This window comes from Rhinatrema bivittatum, chromosome 11 (genome assembly GCF_901001135.1).
Source record: "Rhinatrema bivittatum chromosome 11, aRhiBiv1.1, whole genome shotgun sequence".
In the NCBI taxonomy this organism is placed as follows: Eukaryota; Metazoa; Chordata; class Amphibia; order Gymnophiona; family Rhinatrematidae; genus Rhinatrema; species Rhinatrema bivittatum.
This window is the reverse complement of record NC_042625.1, coordinates 629,325-653,495: the sequence shown is the minus strand read 5'-3', so window position 1 is coordinate 653,495 and position 24,171 is coordinate 629,325. Positions and strand designations below refer to the sequence as shown.

The window sequence follows — 24,171 nt, the reverse complement described above, 5'->3', positions numbered from 1 at the left end:
GTCTCATTTTTTTATCGGGATGTTAATGTTGTCAATTGTTAGGGAGAGTGTGTTGACGGTAAGATCGGTGAGATTTATTCCTATGAGGATGCATTCCATTTTAGACATGTTTAGGCATAGTTTCAGATTGTTTAGCGTGTTACTAATTGAGGTTAGGTGGTTTGCTGCAGTGGCGAGAGCTTCTTCTAGTGTGTTGGAGATTGGGATGATGAACTGGATGTCATCGGCGTATATATAGTAAGAAATTCCGAGGCTTGAGATGAGGTGGCATAGAGGGAGAAGATAAATGTTGAAGAGGGTTGCAGATAGGGCAGACCCTTGAGGTACACCGGTCTTGAGAGGAAAGGGGTTAGATGAATTGTTGTCCATGGAAACCTTGAAGAATCTGTTCTGTAGGAAAGAGGAGAACCAGTTGAGGGTACTTCCTGTGAGGCCGATGTTAGCGAGGCTTGAAAGTAGGCTTTTGTGGTCGACGGTATCGAAAGCCACAGATAGGTCATGCAGTATTAGCAGATGGTTTATTTTGTTGTCGAGACCTCTTAAGATTTCATTCGATAGGTTGACAAGAAGAGTTTCTGTGCTGCGGTTTTTTCTGAATCCGTGTTGTGTGTCGTGTAGAATTTTGTTGTTTTCTAGGTGTTCATTTAGTTGAGTCAGAGCTGCCTTTTCGGTCAACTTGGCAAGTAGAGGAAGATTTGAGATTGGATGCTGGCTGTTCAGGTCTTTTGGGTCTAGGTTCTTCTTTTTTAGAATAGGGGTTATTGTTGCAGATTTTAGTGCGGTTGGGAGCTCGCCCTCTTCGAGAGATTTGTTAACTATGGCGGCTATGGTTGGGGTGATGATATGGGACATTTCTTTTAGGTTGCGTGTTGGGATGGTGTCCAGTTCGTGACGTGCAGGGTTGATCTTTTTTAGCATTTTTTCGGCTTCGGTGACTGAAATTGGGTCGAATTGTGACCAAGGTGTTATGATCCTTGGTTCGAGTATCTCCGTTGCTGGTGTGGTGTTGAATGTGTTCGTTATTCTGTTAATTTTATCTTTGAAGAAAGTAGCGAGGTCTTATGTTAGATTTATTGAGGAGTTCGCTGTGGCGTTGTTACTTTTTTCATCTGTGAGATTTTTAACAATGTTGAAAAGAGCGTTTGAGTTATTGGAGGAGTTTTTAATCTTTTGACTGTAGTAGTTGCGTTTGGTGGTCATAATCAGATTTTTATAGGTGGCCAGTGAGTGTGGTATCTTTGAAGGTTTTTGGGGAATTATTTTTTTTTCCATTCTTTTTCCGTTTTTTCTGAGGTTTGTTTTCATTGATCTTAGCTTAGCGTTGAACCAAGGGTTGTTTTGCTGTTTGATTTTCTTTGTCTGGTTTTTTCGGGGTTTATATTGTTAGCGGTTTTGTTCTGTGAGTTGGTGCCATGATTGAATTGCACTGTTGATGTTAGATAGGTCTAGGTTAGCTAGTTGTTTACCGAGCTCTTTTGAAGTTGGTCCAGTTGAAAGGGAGGGCGGTATTTGAAGAAGTAGGATACGCTTCCACATCTTGTGTTGCTCGACTGTAGGGTTGACTTGCATTGGATAAGGAAGTGGTCCGACCAAGGGACTGGGTTGGCTGATATGGACGTATCAGTGAAGTAGTGATTGGTGAAAATCAGGTCCAAGGTGTGTCCGGCTCTATGAGTGGGGGTGTTCACTAGTTGTTTCAGATTAAAGCAGGAAAGCATGTCAAGTAGAGTTTGGCAGCTTTGTGTTTTTGGGTTGATGTCTGTGTGGAGGTTGAAATCATCCAGAATTATAGTGGGTTTTTTCGTGCTGACGTTAGCTATTAGGAATTCCAGGAGTGGTGATATAGGCTGCCTGGAGGGGAAAGGAAAAAGAGGAAAGGCTTTTATTAATCAGTACCCTGTACAAGGACCGGCAGCTTATGGGGGAAGGAGCGGAGAGCAGTTTTCTCTCTCTTGCTCGCAGCAGCCAGGCACAGAAGGACTTTGCCGTTCCCGCAGCAACTCCTCACCCCCCCCTCCCTCCCGATGCCTCGATTGCCATTTTGTATCCACATGTCTCCACATGTGCAGCCAGCCTGCTGCACCTGTTTCTTTGCCAGACGGGGGAAAGGAATTATCATTTTACTACTGATTTTGTACTTTTATTACACCTAATTTAAGCCCTGTGCAACCGGCTGACCTAGAGCCTGCCTCTCCTCCCAATGCGGCCCCTCCCCTGGGGGGGGGGGGCCTTAAAGAGTCAGCAGGCCTTTTTCTTCTAAGTTTGATTTTAATGCACAAAGCTTTTTTTTAGAAGCGGAGGCTGAATGGCAGGAGGAGGGACTTATACCAGCAAAGGTCCCCAGGCCATCAGGGGTGTTGGATCCCTCTAGGGCAGTGGTTCTCAACCTTTTTTCGGTCGGGACACACCTGATAGATAGTTGTCACATGCGTGACACACTGAACACATGACCGTCACGGGGCTAAATGTAAACATATACTTTGTATCTACGTGATCCACCCTGACCCCCCAACAATAGGTGCAGAACAGAACTAGGCCATTCCCCTTTCAATTTACCATGCAAAAAAGATTTCTGGTGTCATCTCAGTAACAGCAACATAAACACTCTCTCCTACCAGGTGCAATAGCCCTCCTTATGAAAAAACAATAATTTACCACCAATACATGTCCTATTGAGAAAACACAACAAATAATATTGATACAAATGCCTACATGCTAATAAAATACTTCACATCGGTCACACACATAGAATCGACCTTCACCAAGTACAGAAAGACCGCAAATTACAAATATGGAGACAAACTGGAATGGAGATCTAAAAAAGCTACTTTGCATGCAGTGCAAAACTGAAGAAATGGAAACAGAAATATAGCAGCTAACACAGTCCCAGGATCTGCAATAATGCACAGAAACTAATGCGCAAAAAATTACATCTGCATTATGGAACTCATTCAAACAGTAACAATCCTATCTATGAAAAGACAACATTACAAATATTTAACCAGGCCCTAAACACCAATACACCTCCTATGAGGGAAACCAGAACAAGCCAAGCTGTTATAGATCCCTACACAGAAACTACAAGCTTGCAGAATACCTTTACCTGGGTCACACACGCAGAACACAGATAGACCATCACCAAATACAGAATAAAGTGACCATCAAGTTAATGATTTTGTTTTCCCATTGTTGCACTGCATACACGCAGTCTGGCTTCTTGCTGTTTCCAATTCAGTTTTTGTCTCCACATTTCTATTTATACATTTCTCAAGTAATATAAAATAATAATTCTAAAACTAGAATAATAAATATAAAACAGCTGATAAATAGAATAATATCTGATCATTAAAAACTTACAAAATTATTAAAAATTCCCTAAACACCAATAAAAATATTTCAAACAGCAGACACATCACATAATACCCAATAATTAAAATGGCAGTCAATCAAGAAGATAAACTTAAAAGCCACCTTTACTTACCCTCACTGGCAACTCTCCTACTCCTTTCCCTTGTAGGCCTTAGCACACACCAGAAGCAGCAATGGCTGGTGAAGCTCTGTTCTGACGTTCCTCTTCTTTAGGGTCCATGACTTGTCTGTCTCACACACACACCAGTCACCTCCCTAACCAATCTTTCTCTCTCACACACACCAGTCACACCCCTGACTGATCTCATTCACTCATATACACCAGTCGCCTACCTTACCAATCTCTCTCTCATACACACACCAGTCACCTCCCTAAGCAGACTCTTGCTTTCACACATTGTTTTCTCTTACACACACAGTCTCAATCACACACATTCTCTCACATACTTACACACATGCAGGCACTCTCTGTCTCTCTCACTCACCCCCACCCCGCATGGCAGCTATTGCACAAGGCAGCTATTAAAGCAGTTGTGACAAGTTAAGAACTGCAGCAGAGGTGACTCAACCGGCCCCGCAGCGGTAAGAAGGCAGCACTCAGCTGTTTGCCTATGCTGTGATCATCGCAGCACAGAGTAGTCAGCTGAGAATGTGGCCGCGGGGATTTCCTGCCATGTGGCTATTTGGGAAATCCGTCGAGTAGCCATGATGTGCAAGGGCTGCGGGAGTCAGTGACAGTCTCTCTATGTGGGCCATTGTTGGTTGCACGGGTGAGTGAGTGGCCAAGAGCAGAAAGGCCGCGATTCTAGCTACAGGAGCCAGGGGACGTTCATGTGGTACGGAGGGTGCAGGGATGAGGGGCTGAGAATAGCGGCTGTAGGCTGTGGATGTGTATGTGCAGAGCCTCGGGAAACCAATGACAGGCTCCCCACGGTATGAAGAGGCTGCGTTTTGATCGGCAGGAGCCAGTTGATCGCAGCCTGAAGAGAGGCAGGAAGTGTTCCCGAGGGGAAGGGCTGGAGCGGACATGAGTTTCTGAGCCTAGTGCTACTACGATGAGAGAGGAGAACTGCAGAAAGCATTGGGGGGGCTTACGATTTAGGCCCTAAACCTGCTGACATCAGCGGGACCATATAAAAAAAAAAAAGTTAAACGCCGCAGACCCGAGGCAGCTAATCAACGGATTTCTCAATCAGCTGTGCGGCAGGAAATTGCCACGACCACATTTTCAGCTGACTGTACTGTACCGATGATCGCAGCACAGACAAACAGCTGATTGCTACCTTTTACCGCGGTGGGGGGGGGGGTGCTTGGGACATGAATTTGACAGCGGCAGCATGGCCCTTTCTTCTTCCCGCGTGCCTGGTAAATATCATTTCCTCTTCCGGGCCGCAGGGGCGGGACAAAGAAAAAGCCATGCTGCTGTTGCTGGCTTCCACAAACACTGCTGCCGTTCCACTCTGAGCTTGAAAGTGCTGATAGCACGGGCAGGAACAGCAGCAGTGTTAGTTGAAGAACTGTGCGCGTCTCTCTGGGGTGTGAGGAGAAGGAGGGAAGAGCGGGAGACCAGGAAGTGCGCGACACACCTACCGGTGCTTGGCGACACACTGCTCTAGGGGACAGTCAGGACAGACAGCTGTTAATTCCTTGGGGTCTTTAACTCCTAATATGCTGGACCCTGGGTCGCTGGACCTTCTCCTTGGGGATGCAGATGGGGATATTGATGGGGCCGCCCCAGACAAATTGGGCCAGATCATTAAATCGCTTGGAGAGAATAAGGTGCATAAATTGCTGGAAGATCGTCACTATGTGGACCCAGTTCAGAGGCCAACGGCGTTGTCGTCAGACTAGACCGGTGCCTCACAGGACTCCCTCTTCAAGGTCGCAGTCCAGGTCTCATTCCTTTCGAGGCCGGAGACTGGCTCGGAACTCCTCTACGCACGGAGCTTCTGCTACATCTACCCAATGAAAAGTTGCCGGCCCACTCTTCGGTTCCCTGGATAGGAGGACATCTTTCCCTCTTCTACGAGGAGTGGATCGAAATCACCTCAGACTGGTGGGTCTTGGATATTCTACAGCACGGTTACACTTTAGAATTTGTTCAACCTCTCAGACAGGTTTGTCTTCTCTCCGTGCGGTCTCATCAAACAGTGTGCAGTGCGACAAACACTGGATTGCTTCCTGGATTTGGGTGCCATTCTCCCGTTGTTCCGGAAGAAGGGTTTGGCCATTATTCCGTCTACTTCGTAGTCCCCAAGATGGTCAACAGGACTCTCAAGATACCACACTTCAGGATGGAAACCCTGCGCTCAGTGATTGCCGCGGTACACCATGGAGAGTTCCTCACGTCCTTGGACTTGACGGAGGCTTATCTTCATATCCCATTGGTCTAGCGGCCTGGCTTTTGAGCAGCGCTGGCTGAGAAGAGGAGGGTACCCAAAGGCTGTTATCTCCACTCTTCTCAAGGCTAGGAAGTCTTCCACCTCCTTGTCCTATGTCCGGGTCTGGAAAGTTTTTGAGTCCTGGTGCCAGTCCACACAACTTTCTCCGCGTCATGCAACAATACCCCAGATCTTATCTTTCTTGCAGCGAGGTCTGGAGATGAGATTAGCCTACAATTCCCTCAGAGTACAGGTGGCAGCCCTTGGTGCCCTCCATCATCAGGATGGAACTACTCTTTCATCACACCCTGACATAGTCCGGTTCTTAAAAGGAGTAAAGCATGTGAAGCCACAGATATACAATTTAGGCCCTTCGTGGAACTTGAATTTGGTCCTTCGAATTCTAGGCGGTCCATCGTTTGACCCTCTGAAGAGAACTACCTTCAGGGACCTCACTCTCAGGACAGTATTCCTGGTGTCTATCTGTTCCGCTCGCAGAATTTCGGAGCTTCAGGCCTCGTCATGTAGAGAGCCTTATCTACGCTTCACGGATTCAGGGGTATCCTTGTGTACCGTACCATCTTCTCTACTAAAGGTGGTCTCATCCTTTCATTTGAATCAGTTGGGGAGCTGCTGTCCTTCAGGACGAGGTTTCCAGAGAGCTTAGATGCCTCGATATCAAGCGCGTCCTCCGATGTCTGGAGGCTACCAGTGACTTCCGTTTATCGGATCACCTCTTGTTCTCTGGAGTGGTCCCAAGAAGGGAAAGAAGGCTTCTAAAACCACCATTGCCCGCTGGCTAAAGGAAGCAATATCTACGTCTTACGTTGGCGCTGGGCTTCCACTGCCAGACGGTATAAAGGCTCATTCTCTCTGAGCTCAAGCAGCCTCCTGGGCAGAAAGCAGAGTGGCCTCTCTGCAGGAGATTTGCAGAGCGGCTACCTGGAAGTCGTTACACACATTTGTGCGTCACTATCGCTTGAATCTTCAACCACCGATCGTGGGCTCCTTTGGGGCTCAGGTCATTCGAGCTGGGTTATCAGTGGCCCACCCTACTTAGGTAAGCTTTAGTACATCCCACGGTCTGGACTGATCCTAGTATGTACAGGGAAAAGAAAATTATTCCTTACCTGCTAATTTTCATGGATTAGTCCAGACGCCCACCCTATGGATTGTTGGGGGTTCTTTGGGATAATCTTTCAGCTCGACTGTAATTATTTCAGGATCGGTTTGGGACTGATTAAGAGTTCAGGTTGCAAGTTTTTTTGCTTACACTTGTTTACAGTTGATATTCAATTTTGTTTTGATCCATGGTATTCAATTTGTATTGATCCATGCAAGGTATTTTTCCTTATTGCTTGGAAATTCTTAATACTGAAAGTTTACAGAGGGCGTACCAGTTATGAGGGACCGCCCTCTCAGTTTTTGCTCTGACTCCATCTGCTGGAAGGGGGGAACAACCCACGGTCTGGACTGATCCATGGTACTACAGGAACGAAAATTAGCAGGTAAGGAATAATTTTCTTTTAGTTTTCCCCATCCTCCTCCCATTCATTGCCCTTTGGGCAGTCTCTACAGAAATGAATTACCCTAAGTCACTGGCATCTGTCATCTCTGACTTCATAGATTGCTTAAAATGGTGCCCACTGGTTCTCCAGCAGTGTAAGCTGCTTCAGGGCACTGTCCTCCATGCCAGCTGACGGTACTGTTTCCTATGCCCTGTTTCAACTCCATTATGTGGAGTTTGGGTGAGATGACTTTGGAAAAACTGTTAGTAGGTTGATTATTTTTACTCTAGATCCTTCATTTAACCCTTTGTCATCCTGTGTATCTTTCAGTATTGGCATATTTTGTTTGTTCTGTGCCTGAATGCCCCTCCTCAGCTTTCAGAGTCATTGCACGCTGCTCTCATGTCTCACATCTTCTGTTTGTGGCAGGTGCTTGCAGAGTTGAAGGAATATGCCACAGAAGTGGATGTGGATTTTGTTAGGAAGGCTGTGCGAGCAATCGGGCGTTGTGCCATCAAGGTGGAGGTGAGAGGAGCAGCATTTCTTTATGAGCCACAAAAAGAAGAGGCATTTTTCAGAAGTTGTTCCCAATCTTTTTGCCGAGACATAAATTGCAGCCACTTCAGAAATGTTAGTAAGGCAGCGATTGTCTATATAACCCACTACACCACAGTGCGTGAGTGAGGAATTAGAGAGGCACTGAAACAGCATGTCATGAAACAGCTTGTTCAAAGAAGCACAGCTAATGGAGGATATGGCATTGGCATCTGGAAAACCTGTATCTCTGACTGTACCACCATGAAAATATCTTTTTGCTTGGGTAGTGAGAGCTAGGTAGGATTTTGGCCAGTTTGACACCTAAATAAATCCACTAAAGTGACTTTTGTTCAGCTTTGAATTTAAGAACATGTGAGACCATTTGTTCCAAGGCTACGTTTGGATCAATATTACATTTCTTTATCTAGCCAATTAGCTTCCTGATACACCTACAGAGTTGTAGAGCCTTAATCCACTTGGGTACTTACAGCCAGTCTCCTTTGATTAAAGTCTACAATTCTCCCTGCATCCTGGAACAAAAGACTTAATACCTATCTGGAGCCCAGGTCATTTGTGAGTGTGCTTAACTAACTCCAGTTCATCAGAACAAGCTGACCTAGTTTTGGTTTTGTGATGTTGCAGGTGGGAATCTATAATTTCTCAAAACAGAGGAGGCTAAATATCCCAGCTCAGCTTGACCAACATGATGTGGAGTTTTTTTTGACAGCTGTTGGTGTGGGCTTTTGGTTTTTTTTTTCTGTCCATACAGCTCTTGTTCCTATGTATTTATTTGTATCACTTTTTTCCTTTTGCTTGTATCTAGCAATCAGCAGAGCGCTGTGTGAGCACATTGCTTGACCTCATCCAGACTAAAGTAAACTATGTGGTGCAAGAAGCTATTGTGGTCATCAAAGACATTTTCCGCAAGTACCCCAACAAGTGAGTTGCCTCCTCCAGTTAATCTGTATCTGACTGGCATTATCTGGCCCTTGTTTGTTTCCTGACTTATAAACTAGCTATTCCCAGCTGATACTAGCTATGTGTATTTGTGAAATATTGCACTTGACTTTGGAATAAGTGATGTTTATTTCCACCCTCACCGTGGACAGGTATGAGAGTGTCATTGCTACTCTCTGCGAAAATCTGGATTCCTTGGATGAGCCGGAGGCTCGGGCTGCCATGATCTGGATTGTGGGAGAGTATGCGGAGAGAATAGACAACGCCGATGAGCTACTAGAGAGCTTCTTGGAGGGCTTTCATGATGAAAGCACCCAGGTAGTTCCAGCAGCAGTCCTTACTAAGCATCTTACATTTCCAAACTTGCAAAGAAATGAAAGGCTTCTCTCACTCTCGCACTGACCTTTCGTTTATTTCCCTTTGCCAGCATCCAACATTCTTCACTGACCTTTGCACAGTTCCTTGTGCCTCTCTTCCCTTTCACTGCTCTAGCTTGTTCCTGTGACCTCTCTTGCATCTAGTTTGTCTCTGGCTCAATGCGTACTATCTCTGTGCTGCTTACTGACCCCAAGCTCTCTTTGCTTTTGTTCTGTGAATTTCAGGTCCAGTTGCAGCTGCTGACAGCCATTGTAAAGTTATTCCTGAAAAAGCCCACAGAGACTCAGGAGCTGGTACAGCAGGTGCTGAGCTTAGCCACACAGGTATGTATGTCAGAGAGGAGTGAGCATCATGTGCTGTTTTCCTCCACCTTTTCTTCTCTCCCCTACTAATGCTTTGTTGGATGTCATGAAGACTTGATTTTATTTACAAAGAGTTCGTGTTCATATCCTGGGTCAGTCCAGACAAGTGGGTTTTGCATCCTACCAGCAGATGGAGGCAGAGAATAAAAACTTTTCAGACACTGCTACATAACAGAGTGCCATCATGCAGTCCCTCAGTATTTCTGTTTCCAGCAGATGGTAGAGTTTTAAAACCTGCAGTCTTGAGCTTTAAAAAAAAAAAAAATTAAAAAAAAAAATAAAAAAAAAATAAAATATATATATATATATAGAGAGAGAGAGAGAGAGAAGTCTTTAGAAAAAGGAAGGCTTGCTCCCTGAGGTGTTGGGTTCATTGGTGGGCCATCCCTCAGGTGGAGCAGGGTGAGCAGGAGGTTGGTATCCTTGGTCTGGTTTGGCCTGAAACATTCAGGGGCGATTGAAAGCAGATGTTCCCTGTACGTACCCGGATCAGTCCAGACAGCTGGGTTTTGCCTCCCTTCCAGCAGATGGAGACAGAGAAAAACTTAGAAAATGCCCCATCTTAAGGCTAATTCCCTGTACGTACCAGAATCAGTCCAGACGGTGGGTTATGTCCCCCGACCAGCAGATGGAGTCAGTACAGACTTCGAAGGGTGTTAGCATATAAGCCAGTGCATCCTCTGCAGGAGCTCAGTAGCTTTCTGACTCCAGCAGATGAGAATAGGGGAACCCGTTGCTTCCCCTGTGTGTATGAAGATTAAGTTCTTTCATTGCTTCTTATTGCTTTTCATTTGTTGAAGATTGGATCAAGTTAGTTTAAAAAAAAAAAGTGTTTAATTGCTTTTCTGTGTCGGGAGGTGTGGCTTGCAGGCTGAGCTGCCTCCATCTCTTCTCTCCCTATCTATCTTCTGGGGGTAAGTTCTTGCATTTTATTTTGTTCAGGTTTCTTTTTTAGCTTTTTTTCTTTCAGCCAGCTGCTGTTTCTGGCGGGATAGGTAGAAGCTGGTGGAGCCAGCCTCTCCCCACGGTGCCGACATCTGCCCCGCGGCCCCGAGACATTTTTCCCCCGGGGCCGCTGCAGCAGGGAGGGGAGATTCCCCTGCTGCCATCCGGGGCACTTGCGGGTTGTGCAGGCTAGTTTTCGGCCCCCTCGCGGCACCTCTCCGTCTCGTCGAGCCCCCCCCCAATGGCTTGCCCATCTCCCCCGGCGGACATCATGCCACGGCCGTCCCGTTGTTCGGCCTGTGGCGAGCCAGAGTCGAGGATTTCGCGCGAGGGCATTTGTGCTAGGTGCCTCCCTGGTGGGGAAGGCACCTCTGAGCTGCTGAGCACATTTTCTTTCCGCGCCTCAGCGCAGCGTGGGCCGGCCCCTTCGCCACTTTTGGTGGGAACGGTGGCCATTTTGGATCTGCAGCATAGCGATTCTCAGCTGTCAGAGGAGGAAGGACGAGATTCTCGGGGTGGTTCTCCCCCGATTTTGTCACCGGTGAAGACCCTACCTGGCCAGGTCCCCTCAGGTGCTCCCGTTTTCACCCCCCCCCCCCCCCCCCCCCCTCGGGCATGCTGTCCCTTTTCACCGAACTTTATTGTGCTTATGCACAACGCATACTTACAGTGGCTGGAAGCCCCCAGGGCGACCTCTCCGGGGCCACCCCTCGCAAAGGCACCCTGCTTCACGGATGCGCTGCAGGGAACCCCTGACTTAGTGGGTGGGGTACCGGGGGCCCCCCCCATGGGGCCCCCCAGGGTTCATTTTGCTCCCGGAGGGGCGGGCACTCTCCCGGATCAGGGGGGAGATTCCCCTGGCCTTCTGGATACTGCTCTTTCAGAGGCCCAGCTGGAAGGGGATAACCCGTGAGTATTCCACATTTTCCGGAGGGAGGAACTCGACGACCTGATCCCCCAGATCCTTGAGGAGCTGGACCTGGATCCTCCTTCAGAGCCACCGGTGCCTGTTGCTCCAGTCGTGGCTTCATCTTCCAAGAAGGGGGATCCAGTCCTGGCCAGCTTGCGTCCTCTGTCCCGGGCTTTCCCTACGCATTCCACCTATCTTCAGCTCCTGGCTAGGGAATGGGATACTCCTGAATCCTCTTTGAAGGTCGGCAGGGTGCTGGAAAAGCTTTATCCTTTCCCGGTGGATTTCGGTTCCGAAGGTGGACTCGGCGGTCACCAAGAGGACAACTATCCCGGTTACGGGTGACACTGCGCTGCGGGACACCCAGGACAGGAAGTTGGAAATTTATCTCAAGTGAGTCTTTGAGGTCTCGTCTCTGGGTATGCGCGCAGCTATGTGTAGTTCTCTCGCACAGAGGGCAAGCCTTCGCTGGGTTCAGCAGCTTCTTACATCACAAGCCTTGCCAACCGAGGAAGCCTCCCAGGCTGATCGTTTGGAGTCCGCCATAGCGTACGGGGTGGATGCCCTGTATGACCTGCACAGGGTCCTGACAAGATCCATGGTCTCGGTAGTCGCGCCGAGACGTCTTCTCTGGCTCCGCAACTGGGCGGCGGATTCTTCTTCCAAGTCCAGCCTGGGCTCTCTCCCCTTCAAGGGCAAGTTCCATTTTGGTGAGGATCTAGATCAGATCATCAAGTCTTTGGGGGAAAACGCGGTCCTCTGCTTGCCCAAGGATCGTCGGCGCACCTTCAGGTCCTTTACTTCTTCCAGGACCCGGGCCAGTGCCCAGCGTCGATACCGGAGTTACTGGCAGTCGGGACCTCAGATGCCCTCTTCCAGATCTCGGTCCTGGCCCCGGTCCTTTCATGGCCGCAGGCCCCCTCGGGAGCGGTCAGGTCAGGGGAACCCCCCCAATTCCACTCAATGATGCCAGGACCACCCACTCCTCCACCTCCAGGATCGGGGGACGACTTTTGCACTTCTACGAGGAGTGGGTTTACATCACCTTGGACCAGTGGGTTCTCGATATTCTAAGGAACAGCTATGCTTTGGAGTTTGTCCAACACCCCGAGGGACAGGTTCCTCTTTTCCCCTTGCGGGTCGGACCTCAAGGGACGTGCGGTACAACAGACTCTGGCTCGGTTGCAGAATATAGGGGCCATATCTCCTGTCCGCTTCTGAGAGGTGGGCTCGGACCATTATTCCATCTATTTCGTCGTACCCAAAAAGGATGGATCCTATCGGCCAATTTTGGATCTCAAGGAGGTCAACAAGTCTCTCCGGGTCCTCCAGTTCCGAATGGAGACGCTGCACTCAGTCATTGCGGCAGTGCATCAGGGGGAGTTCCTCGCCTCTCTGGATTTGACAGAGGCCTATCTCCACATTCCCATCCTCTCGGCTCACCGGCGGTTTCTTCGTTTCAAGATTCTGGGTCAGCACTTCCAGTTCCAGGCTCTCCCCTTCGGGCTGGCGACCGCTCCTCGAACGTTCACGAAGGTTATGTGGCGGCAGCCCTGAGGCGCGAGGGGATTCTCGTCCATCCCTACTTAGACGACTGGCTGATACGTGCGAAGTCCTTTGCCCAAGGACAGTCGGCGGTCTCCAGGGTTGTTCAAGTCCTCCGTTGACTGGGCTGGGTCGTGAATTTCACCAAGAGTTCCCTCATTCCCTCACAACACTTGGACTGAGACCCAGGCATTGGGATCGGGCCCTGGTGTCAGGTCTGGGCATGGTCTCCAGCCTAGGTTGAGGCCTAGGTATCAGGACCTGGCATCTGGGCTCCAGTCTAGGCCAAGGCCCAAGCATTGGGACCTGGTGTCTGGACTGGGCCCCGAGGGATTTGGCCTAGGCCTAGTGTGAGGCCTAGGTCCCCAGGCCGGTGCGCTGGCCACATAGGTCCTCTTCTTGTCATCTTTTTTTTCTACAAATGGTCTTGGTCTATGCAAGGCCGAGGCTTTGGCCTGAGCCTAAGCCTTGCCAGCAGATCCCCACCGGATCGGATAAGTGAGGGCTGAGGGTGGGGAATCCTGGCCTGGCATTTTTCTGGGTGGGAGGGATGAGTGGTGGAGAAGGCTTTGGGAGGTCCCTTTCCCTTTTTTTTTTTTTTTAAACAAAATAAACATTAAAACAAAATTTGTGGGGAAAACAAAACTAACATGTGTTACACCTATCTGTTTGTTTTGTCTCTTTAATTTATAAAAAGCAATCAATTATTTGTAAAAATTTTACACATTGAAATGATGGGAACTGGAGAACACAGTTGGATACTCCCTCTCTCCCTGCATGATGACAGTCTGTTTTTTTTCTTGGTGGTGACTTTCAGCACCAGATGGGCACTTTAACTACACATTCTCAGGTCACACTATGGATGGCCAAGACACTTGATGTATGTGTGTGGTTATGTCTATGATTATGAGCATTAAGAAATGTAATCTTTTACATAAAAGCAGCTGCTGAATTGTACAGGAAGACATTTCATTTCTAATCTCTCTTCGTTCACTGGATCAGATCTGTGTGAGAAAACTGTGAGGCTTTGTGAAGTAACAAGGGTGAAATTCTACAGGAGATTTCTTAGTAGGACTGGCCAAGGATTCCCTATATTCTTTATGCAGTTTCCAGAATTTGCAAACTCATTTTGGATGAGTGAAACTACTGTCTTTCTCATTTGATGTATTTGTTATTGTGCAGGACTCTGATAATCCTGACTTGAGGGACCGTGGCTATATTTACTGGCGCCTGCTTTCCACAGACCCAGTAGCAGCCAAGGAAGTGGTCTTAGCAGAGAAGCCCCTTATCTCTGAAGAGACGGACCTGATTGAGCCCACCCTTCTGGATGAGCTCATCTGTTACATTGGCACCTTGGCCTCAGTCTATCACAAGCCCCCCAGTGCCTTTGTGGAAGGCAGCAGGGGCATCTTGCACAAGAGGCTGCCGCCACGAACTGGCTCGTGAGTACAGATTCCATTGTCATGCATGAAGTGGGGAGTGCTAGGAGAACTTGGATATTCTTTTCTTTACACCCATCGTCTGAGTTCTTTTCCTAAAGTATGCTAAAATTGTCTTCTTTTGCCATGGAGATGAAATATTTTTGCACTAAGAAAGGAGGAGGTAGAGAGGTTTTACCTTCCCATCTGGTTCATATCCCAGAGCCATTCTGCATGGCCTTGGAGTATTTTGATATTCTGTGGTGCAGCTTCGCTTTTTGAACCAGATGCTAAAGTGACCTCTGGCAGGAGGCAGACCTGAGCTTTTTCCATTTCGTCTCTTGGACTGATCGCTTAGTCACCATAAAAGGAGTACATAAAGCCTAGTTTATGGAAAAGGCCTTGGTAATCCCAGAAGCTGACACCTTTACGTATGAATGTTTATTGAAAATCCAATCATTTACATTATTTGTGATGAAGTTTTTGTATCAAATTTTCAGTTCCATCCTGCCCTCCCCCCCCCCCCCAATTCTTAGATTTCTCTAACCAAGTTAGAAACTAAATGTTAATTAACCTAATAACCGAACTTGGTTGTGTTGAAATTCTCCTAGGCAAATGATAATGTTGTTTTTATGGTTATCTTATCTGTCTTCCCTAGAAGCGAAAGTACTGAGAGTCCTGAGGCAGCTTCTACTGGAGCCCAAGCTACAGAACAACAATCAGCGGTCATTCCCTCTCAGGGTGACCTGTTAGGTGACCTCCTAAACCTTGACCTTGGACCCCCCGTCAGTGTGCCTCCTGTTGCCACGTCCTCTGTGCAGCTGGGGGCTGTAGATCTCCTTGGCAGTGGCTTGGACAGCCTGGTACGTAGCAGAATGCCTTGGCACGTAATATATCTATGGGAGAGGAGTGTGAAATAGGATGGAACTGACTGGAAGGTGTTTCTGCAATAATGGTGCTTCTCGCACGTCACATGTCCTTGTTACAAATGAGTGACAAGGAGAAAGAAGTGTTCTTGTTTTAACAATGTTTATATGTTCATGAGTGCTGTACTCATTGAATAGTTGCTCAGTCAGACTTTGGCCTTCTTCAGGGCTCACATTGGCTGGGAAACGCATATCCTAGGAGTTGCTTGGCCTCATGTTGGAATAATTCAGCCCTGTGTTTTTATTTTAGTTTCCTATTGCAAAGCATTCTGATGTTTATAGTTTGCACTTTAGAATGAGGAATAGTAAACAATTAAAACATACTTGGATAGGATTTAATGTAAATAAGGATGGAGAAGTCTGTACCTGGAAACACACATCTCTTCTGTTGCCAGGGTCAATTTGTACACTATTGGGTGGGTGAGAGGAGGAACAGTGCTAAACAGGGGCGAGTCCTGAGACAAGCACACAAAACATTTAAAATGGCAGCTCCAGCAATTTCAAATCAATCCCAAAAAAGGGGAAGTTCCCTGTACATACCGGTACTCCATATATAAACCAGAGGGAAGAGGAATGTAGAAAATTCAGTGACTTCTCTTTTCAATTAATAAAGATTCTCTTTATTTCTATCATTTAAACATGCATAAGTTATCATTTCAAAGGACTCCTGGAATTCAGGAGTGCATGTTTTAAATGATAGAAGTAAAGAGAATCTTTATTAATTGAAAAGATCTGTAGAAAATTCATTCCTCATACCCAGATCAGTCCAGATTCCTGGGTTGTGTATCCCTGACAGCAGATGGAGACAGACATCTTTATTGAAACTGCTGTATAACTTAGTGGGCCACCTGTAGTCCCTCAGTATTTTTCTGCTCCAGCAGATGGCAGATGATACAAAACCTGCAGTCTGGGGAAAAAAGAAGGAATTCTAGGAAGATCTATTGATCGGGGATTTCTCCCAGAGAGTTGTCAGGTCCTGGTTGGGCTGGTGACCCTTCTTAGCTCTGTGCAAGAATCTTTGGGGTGGACATCTGGTGGTCCAGATATCTCAGCCCACACAAATCAGTCTGGTGTCCTGCTGGCAGCCCTCTTCTCAAACACAGGGATAAAATGGCGACTGGCAAAAACACCCAAACTCAATACCCAACTATACCCGGGTATTTTGCTCCATTTTTAATTTTTTATTATTATCTCTACTAAATCCGGTTCTATAAATACGGACAAGTTACAACACGCTCTTTTAAGTATATTATAAAGATCTTTGTTACCGTAAAGTCTTGGCACATGTTTAATGATAGAATTTTTTATCTATTCCTAATAGTAATATTTGTGCCTTATTGTAAACCGTTATGATGGTACCCAACTGAATGACGGTATAGAAAAGTTTTAAAATAAATAAAATAAAATAAAATAAACATCAGATGGAGCAGGAAAGTACCCTGGGGGATTTGAATAATTTCTTTTATTCTCACAGGACAAGCAGGATGGTAGTCCTCACATATGGGTGACATCACAGGATGGAGCCCAATCACGGAACACTTCTGTCAAAGTTTCCAGAACTTTGACTGGCCCTACTGGGCATTCCCAGCACGGCACTAACCCTGCAGCCAGCAGGGGCACCAGTAGCCCCTGTGACATAGTAAGGGCAAAGGGCTGTCGGCGCCATTTTGATTACTGGCAGCCGACGGCCCAAGTGCAGGAGTTAGCTCCCGGACCCCCGCTGGACCACCAGGGACTTTTGGCAGGTCTTGGGTGGTGGTGGTGGGGGGGGGGGGGGGGTTGTAGTTAGCTTTTAAATTTTTTTTTTTTATATTCACTCCATATGACACACAGACATTTTTCCCCCACTTTGGGGGGGGGGAAAAAGTGTCTCTTATGGAGCAAAAAATATGGTACATAAAATACATAATAAAACCATTAAGAAGCCATAATAAGTACAAGAAATAAAATAATGAATTTAAAATCAGAAATAATATACATTAAATAAGTATTAAAAATACATAGAAAACTAAAGAAAGAGGCTATCTTTGGTAGAAGCTTCATTCTGTACAACATAGCTGCTATTTTACCATTCACAGATTGCCAATAGGATACTAGACTGAATTATCAGGCTCCTTGATTGATAGATATATGGAGAGAGCATAACATCACCAAAAGCAGCTTTGAAGAAATGTTTTAATAGCTTTTTTTTTTTTTTATAAGAGACAGTGCATGAGATAATCTAAATTTGCTGCTTTTAAGCATTCAGTAGTTCTCTTCAGCTCGCATGTTTCTCCTTGGGCTTCTTTTTGCTGCTTCTGCAGGGATCTTAACTCCCCAGGTTACCTGAAGCATCCAAACATTTATGGTATTAGGTCCGTGTTGCCAGATATCAGTATATTTAGTCTGTGGGGGAACAGAAAATGACATGTCGGTAAAAACGTCAGGAATGACTGTCCCAGTGCCAAGGGTTCAGGCTGTTTGAGGCTGCAATATTTGGGAGTTGGGGGGGGGGGTGTGTGTGAATCTTGGCATAGTGGAGAGGAGGCATTTCCTGTCCCCATGGATGGCTTACAAGCCAGCAGCTACTTTTGTACCTGTCAATCTGCAAGCCATTTGTCAAGGGAACTTCCCCCTCACCCCCTGTGAAACTGAAAATTCAGCAGCAGTACAGGGTTGTGGGATTTTGTAGTCTGCCCTTATCGCAAGGGCAGAATGAACAGGGTAAAATACCTGTAGGTATTTCAAAATGAAATCCCTGTGTGTAGGGAGCCTGCCCTAACTCTACCCACAGCACCATCTCCTCCCCCATGGCGAAAAATATGAAAATACCTCTTCCCTCTACGTACCCAGATCAGTCCAGACTTCTGGGTTTGTCGTCCCCCCCCCCCCCCCCAGCAGATGGAGACAGAGCAGTTATCAAAACAAACTCCGCCCATAAATAGGCTGGTGCCACCTACAGTCGGCCAGTATTCCTCTGCCTCCAGCAGATGGGGGAGGTGCAAAACCTACAGTCTGGGCTGTGTGCTTAGTTGATATCTTGTGTTTAGTTAGTTTAGGGGACTTTTTTGTCTTTTGTTTCTCGATTATTTCAGCTTTATTTAAAAAGAATGAATAAGAAAGGAGCTTGTGGCAGCACAGTGGTCGTTAGGTTCTGAGAGAGCCATCCCCCACTGGTCTGAGGCAGCTGCTTCTCAGGGTCTAGGGCCCTACTTATCTACTTAGCAGCTCTGGTGCAACACTGGGGAGCCTGGTTCACTCCACCCGAAGGGATCAGCAACTTGGATCACTGCCGGGCAAGTTTTAGAATTTAAAAAAAGTTTTGCTTTCATTTTCTCCCATGCTGGCTCTCTCTCCTTCACTCCCTGTCACAGCGCGGTATTTGCCTTTTGTTTTGCTGTTTATTCATTGAATTTTCATTGAATTTTCTTTCATTTATTTTGTCTTTACTTTCCTGTCATGGCTCAATGCCGCATTCGTCCGTTTGCCGCGTGTGCGGGCCGGTCCACGCGCGGCTCTCCAGGGAGAGCCTTTGCTCGGTTTGCATCCCTGGGGGGCGCGTTGGGAGCCTAAATAAATAAAATAGCAAAACTAGTTAAATCAAAGTCTGCCCGGGTACCGATTGGGATGTCTGCTGCAATTCACTCTGAGGCTGATCAGTTCCCGTTCAGCACGGGAACGGGGGACCATTTTCCAGTCATTCAGGGTTGTGTCTAGTGCAGCGCTGGGGGGAGGGGGTTTTACCTCCTCTTTCTCCCCAGCAAGGTTTCCCAATGGACAGGGAACCTTTACAGCCTAATTCCCCTACAATGGAGGATAGTCCTGAGGGGGGCCTCTGACTCCTCCTCCTCTTTTTCGTCAGAATTTGTGTTGTTGCATCATAAAGCTTTCAAGGCGAGGAAGTTAGGGAAGCTGCAATCTGGTAAAAGGGTCATTTCTCAAGGTTCTAAGCCCTCTGCTAAGAAAAGGTCTTACCTCTAAGGGAGGTGCGGAGTCTGCTCAGCCTAAGCATCCCCGTCGGTCAGGGTTTCCCCAGATTACTACGGATACTTCTAGTCAGGATTCTGATCCAGATGACCCAGACCTACAGCCCAAGCCCCCACAGGGGGTGGATGTAGACCCTGATATACAGCACCAAGGCACAATGCGTGGGGCGCATGTTGCGGAAGGGGATGACTCTAAGGTGGTGCGCCTCTTTAGAAAGGAGGAGTTGGGTCCCCTTATTCCTTCTATTTTAGCTGAACTGGGCATTGAAGGTCCCCCTGAGGAATCTAAACTGGGTGCTATGGATCCGGTGTTGCTGAGTCTAAGAGGCCCTGTTTCTTCCTTTCCCTTTTCATTTCTCGGCTACAGATTTGCTTTTCCGGGAATGGGATACCCCAGACTTGGGATTGAAAGTGAGTAAAGCCATAGGCAAGCTATATCCTCTGCCAGAGGATGCTGTAGAGCTGCTTCGAGTACCCAAGGTAGATGTGGAAGTGTCCGCTGTTTCCAAGAAGACCACCATCCCGGTTACTGGAGCTACAGCACTCAAGGACCTGTAAGACAGGAATTTGGAGGTGCAACTTAAAAGGATTTCTGAGGTTTCAGCACTGGGAGGGCGTGCAGCTATTTGCAGCAATTTTGCCTTATGAGCGGGTCTCCACTGGATTCAGCAGTTGCAAGCTATCGCCGCCTTATCGGATGAAGAGGCAGCCCAGGCAGGTCGTCTGGAAGCTTCGGTGGCATACAGCGAGGATGCACTACATGATCTATTGCACACATCGGCCAGATCCATGGTTTCAGCTGTCTCAGCTCGTAGGCTCCTCTTTTGAGAAACTGGTTGGCAGATGTCTCCTCCAAGTCACAGCTTGAGTCCTTGCCCTTCAAAGACAAACTACTTTTTGGTTAAGACCTGAAAGATATGATCCAATCTCTGGGGGAGAATAAGATTTCTAATTTCTCCCTGCGGTGCAGGACACTTTGCAACAACTTCTGCAACTAGGGGCCATTGTCTGTGCCTCCTGGAGGCAAGAGGGAAAGGCCATTACTCCATTTACTTCATAGTGCCAAAAAAAAGAGGGATCCTTTCGGCCCATTCTGGATCTGAAAAAAGTAAACTGATATCTTCGGGTCCCCTGGTTTCACATGGAGACGCTCTGGTCAGTCATTGCCTCTGTGCGCAAGGGAGAGTTTCTAGCATCCTTAGATCTCATGGAAGTGGATCTTCATATAGGCATTCGGTCAGACCACCAGAGGTTTCTTCAGTTTTCGGTACTGGATCGGCATTTTCAGTTTCGGGCTCTGCCCTTCGGTCTAGCCACAGCGCCCAGGACGTTCACCAAGGTGATGGTGGGGTGGCAGCCCATCTCCGCAGGGAAAGGTTGCTGGTGCATCCTTACTTGAACGATTGGCTGATTCGTATGAAATCGAAAGCGCTTGCCCAGGAGGCGATTCAGAGAGTACTTCAGCTCCTGCAATCATTGGGCTGGGTGGTCAATTTCGCCAAGAGCCGACTGGAGCCCACTCCAGTTGGAGTATTTGGGTGCTCTATTCGACACTCAGCAGGGCAGAGGTTTTCTTACCACGGAATGCATCTCCAAGCTGCAAGTCCAAGTAAGAGGTTTAATGCTCAAGCACCCACCCAAAGTCAGATTATTTACAGGTTCTCGGGTCGATGACTTCAACATTAGAACTGGTACCCATTTGAGGCCTTTACAGTCGATTTTGCTTTCCAGATGGAACCCAGTTTCCAAGCTTTTTCATCTACCTTTGCCACTTACGGAGGCAGTGCCATCCAGTCTCGACTGGTGGTTGGTGATGGACAATTTAGTCCGAGGAGTTCTGTCCGACTGGACAGTGGTCACCACGGATTCCAGTCTCTCTGGTTGGGGAGTGGTATGCCAAGGGAAATCGGTACAAGGACTTTGGTCTCTCGTTGAATCTGTCTGGTCGGTCGTTCAACTGGAAACCAGAGCGGTATGGTGGGCATTGCAAGCATTCTATCCTCTCCTCCAGGGCAAGTTGGTCAGAATTCTCTCAGACAATGTGACCACGGTGGCATACGTCAATTGCCAAGGAGGAACCAGAAGTCAACTGGTGGCAATGGAAGCTCACCAATTGATCAGCTGGGCAGAGCAAAACTTGGTAAGCATAGCAGCATCTCACATCGCCGGCGTGGACAACTTGCAGGCAGACTTTCTAAGTCATCACAGTCTCAATCCCGGGGAATGGGAATTGACGGACGCGATTTTTCAATTCATTTGCGATGCATAGGACACACCCAGCATGGATGTCATGGCGACGTTTCGGAACACCAAAGCTCCGCGGTTCTATGCTCGGCAGAGAGAGACGGGAGCAGAAGGGGTAGATGCCCTAGTGCTGCCTTGACCCACAGAGGTTCTTCTGTACGTCTTTCCGCCTTGGCCATTGATTGGCAAAGTGCTCAGGCGGATAGAGATCCATCCAACGGAGGTCATCCTGGTAGCTCCAGAATGGCTGAGACGTTTCTGGTTCGTGGACCTTCTCAATCTTGCCGTGGAGGGCCCGCTGCGGTTTCCAGTTCTCCCAGACCTGCTGCATCAAGGGCCTGTTTGTTTGGAAGAAGTTGATCGCTTCTGTCTAGCGGCATGTCTTTTGAAAGGCAGAGGTTAAGTCGCAAAGGCTATTCTCCGGCTGTAGTAGCCATAAGAACATGCCATACTGGGTCAGACCAAGGGTCCTTCAAGCCCAGCATCCTGTTTCCAACAGTGGCCAATCCAGGCCATAAGAACCTGGCAAGTACCCAAAAACTAAGTCTATTCCATGTAACCATTGCTAATGGCAGTGGCTATTCTCTAAGTGAACTTAATAGCAGGTAATGGACTTCTCCTCCAAGAACTCATCCAATCCTTTTTTAAACACAGCTATACTAACTGCACTAACCACATTCTCTGGCAACAAATTCCAGAGTTTAATTGTGCGTTGAGTAAAAACTTTCTCCGATTAGTTTTAAATGTGCCCCATGCTAACTTCATGGAGTGCTCCGATCGCATAAGACTTCTACCAATCTCACGTATGTTAGAGTATGGAAAGTGTTTGAGACTTGATGTCTGGACCAAGAGGTCACGCCTACCCGGACCAGTGTCTGATATTCTGTGTTTTCTACAATCCGGTCTTTCTAACGGTTTGTCATGTAGTTCCCTCAGAGTGCAAGTGGCGGCGCTTGGTTGTTTGCGTGGATCCGTCCAGGGCATAGCGTTAGCGGCACATTTATTTATTTATTTATTTATTTATTTTTAACTTTTATATACCGACATTCTTGCATTAAATGCAAATCATGCCGGTTTACAGTGAAACAGAAAAAGCAGGAAAAAATTCCTTAGTCGAATACAATGAAACAGCTTAGTTAACAAAGGAAACATAAAAATAAATTTTTACATATACACAAAGGTTTGCACGAAGGGGTGCACAAAGGGGAGAGCCCCTTTGTCGCGCCCCTTTGGGGCGCGACGCCTGGTGTTGAGGCTGTCTTAACTGTCCGATGTTAGTGACGACATGGGGCGGGTGGGTCTAATGATCGCAGCACTTACATCGCTGCTTCTTTCCAGTTCCAGGTGTGAAGATCAAGCTGTTTCCTTCACTTCCCCTCCCATGACTGTGGGGTGAGAAGCGCTGCAGGGTGCCCCTTGATGTTATCTGGCTTCCCATTCGGATGTAGTTCATTTTCTTAAGGGAGCAAAACACTTGCGTCCTCCACTTTGGCATCCTATCTGTCATGGAGTCTGAATTTAGTCCTCACTGCTCTTTGTTCGGCACCTTTTGAGCCCTTGAAGAGATCGACTCTAAAAGTTCTTACCTTGAAGGTGATTTTTCTGGTGGCCATTACATCGGCTCGTAGGGTGTCGGAACTCCAGGCACTTTCATTTTTGCGGATTTCGGGTTCGGGAGTTTCTTTAAGGATAGTTCCATCTTTCTTGCCAACAGTAGTTTCCTCTCTTCATGTCAACCAATCGGTTGATCTGCTGGCCTACACGGAGTTAGACTGTTCGGATCCTTTGGCTGACGACTTGCGGAAGCTTGACGTTCGCAGAGCTTTGCTGCATTACCTAGAGCAGCGCTTCTCAACCGGTGTGTCGCGTCTCCCGTTCTCCCACTAAACTGTTCTACTTTCCTTCTCCCTTTTTCCAGCCCCTGTGGGCCAATTGGAAGCCTCCATTCTGCCTGCCCCTGCGCAGGCCAATCGGAAGCCTCCTCCCTTCTACCTACCAGTGGGAGTAGAAAGAAGGGAGGAAGCCTTTGATTGGCCGGTGAGGCAGGGATCAGAAGGGGGGTGGGGTGGGAAGAATACATGTGGCGGCAAAGAGGAAACCCAACCAAGGCCACCACGGGAGCCCATTCCTGTGGTGGCGAAAAAAGAAGGCCCACTGGAGTAAAGCCGCGGTGGAACTGGAGCCCATCCCTGCAGTGAAGGAAGAAGAGGTTTTTGGTGAGAGCTGATGTATCTGGGTGTGAATGGGTGCCTGGCCGAGAGCTGCTGTGTCTGGGTGTGAATGGGTGCCTGGCTGAGAGCTGGTGTGTCTGGGTGCGAGAGCATTTGTGTGTGATTGAGAGAGAGCTGGTCAGGGTGGTGATGTGTATATGTGAGAGAGAGAGGCTGGTCAGGAAGATGACTGGTGTGAGAGAGAGACCGAGACTGGTCGTGGGGTCTAATTGTGTGTGTGTGTGTGTGTGAGTGACTGGTTGTGGGCGCTAAGGAAGAGGACTATGAGGACAGAGCTTCAGCTGTCCTTGCTGCTTCTGGTGAGTGCTATTGGCCTGGAAGGAAAAGGAGTAGGAGAGTTGCTGGAGAGGGTAGGTAAAGGTGGCTTTTTAAATTTATTTTTCTTGATTGACTGCCATTTTAATTATTGGGTATTATGCAATGCCTGCTGTTTTGAAATATTTTATTGATATTTGGACATGTTTTAATAATTTTTGAGTTTTTAATTGGATATTA

At 47.5% G+C, this 24,171-nt stretch overlaps 1 protein-coding gene across 4 annotated transcripts in view; it reads left to right on the top strand.

Moving 5' to 3' along the window:
• The window catches only part of AP1B1 (adaptor related protein complex 1 subunit beta 1), a 392,478-nt gene that overhangs the window by 133,158 nt on the left and 235,149 nt on the right, over positions 1 to 24,171 (top strand). For 3 of the 4 annotated variants that reach the window (XM_029571861.1, XM_029571858.1, XM_029571860.1), the window contains exons 9-14: positions 7,688 to 7,783; positions 8,619 to 8,734; positions 8,905 to 9,070; positions 9,355 to 9,453; positions 14,075 to 14,334; positions 14,969 to 15,173. In XM_029571861.1, the coding sequence (XP_029427721.1) occupies positions 7,688 to 7,783; positions 8,619 to 8,734; positions 8,905 to 9,070; positions 9,355 to 9,453; positions 14,075 to 14,334; positions 14,969 to 15,173 (942 nt within the window). The remainder of the gene's footprint in view (positions 1 to 7,687; positions 7,784 to 8,618; positions 8,735 to 8,904; positions 9,071 to 9,354; positions 9,454 to 14,074; positions 14,335 to 14,968; positions 15,174 to 24,171) is intronic. The other variant, XM_029571859.1, reaches the window with a different exon arrangement.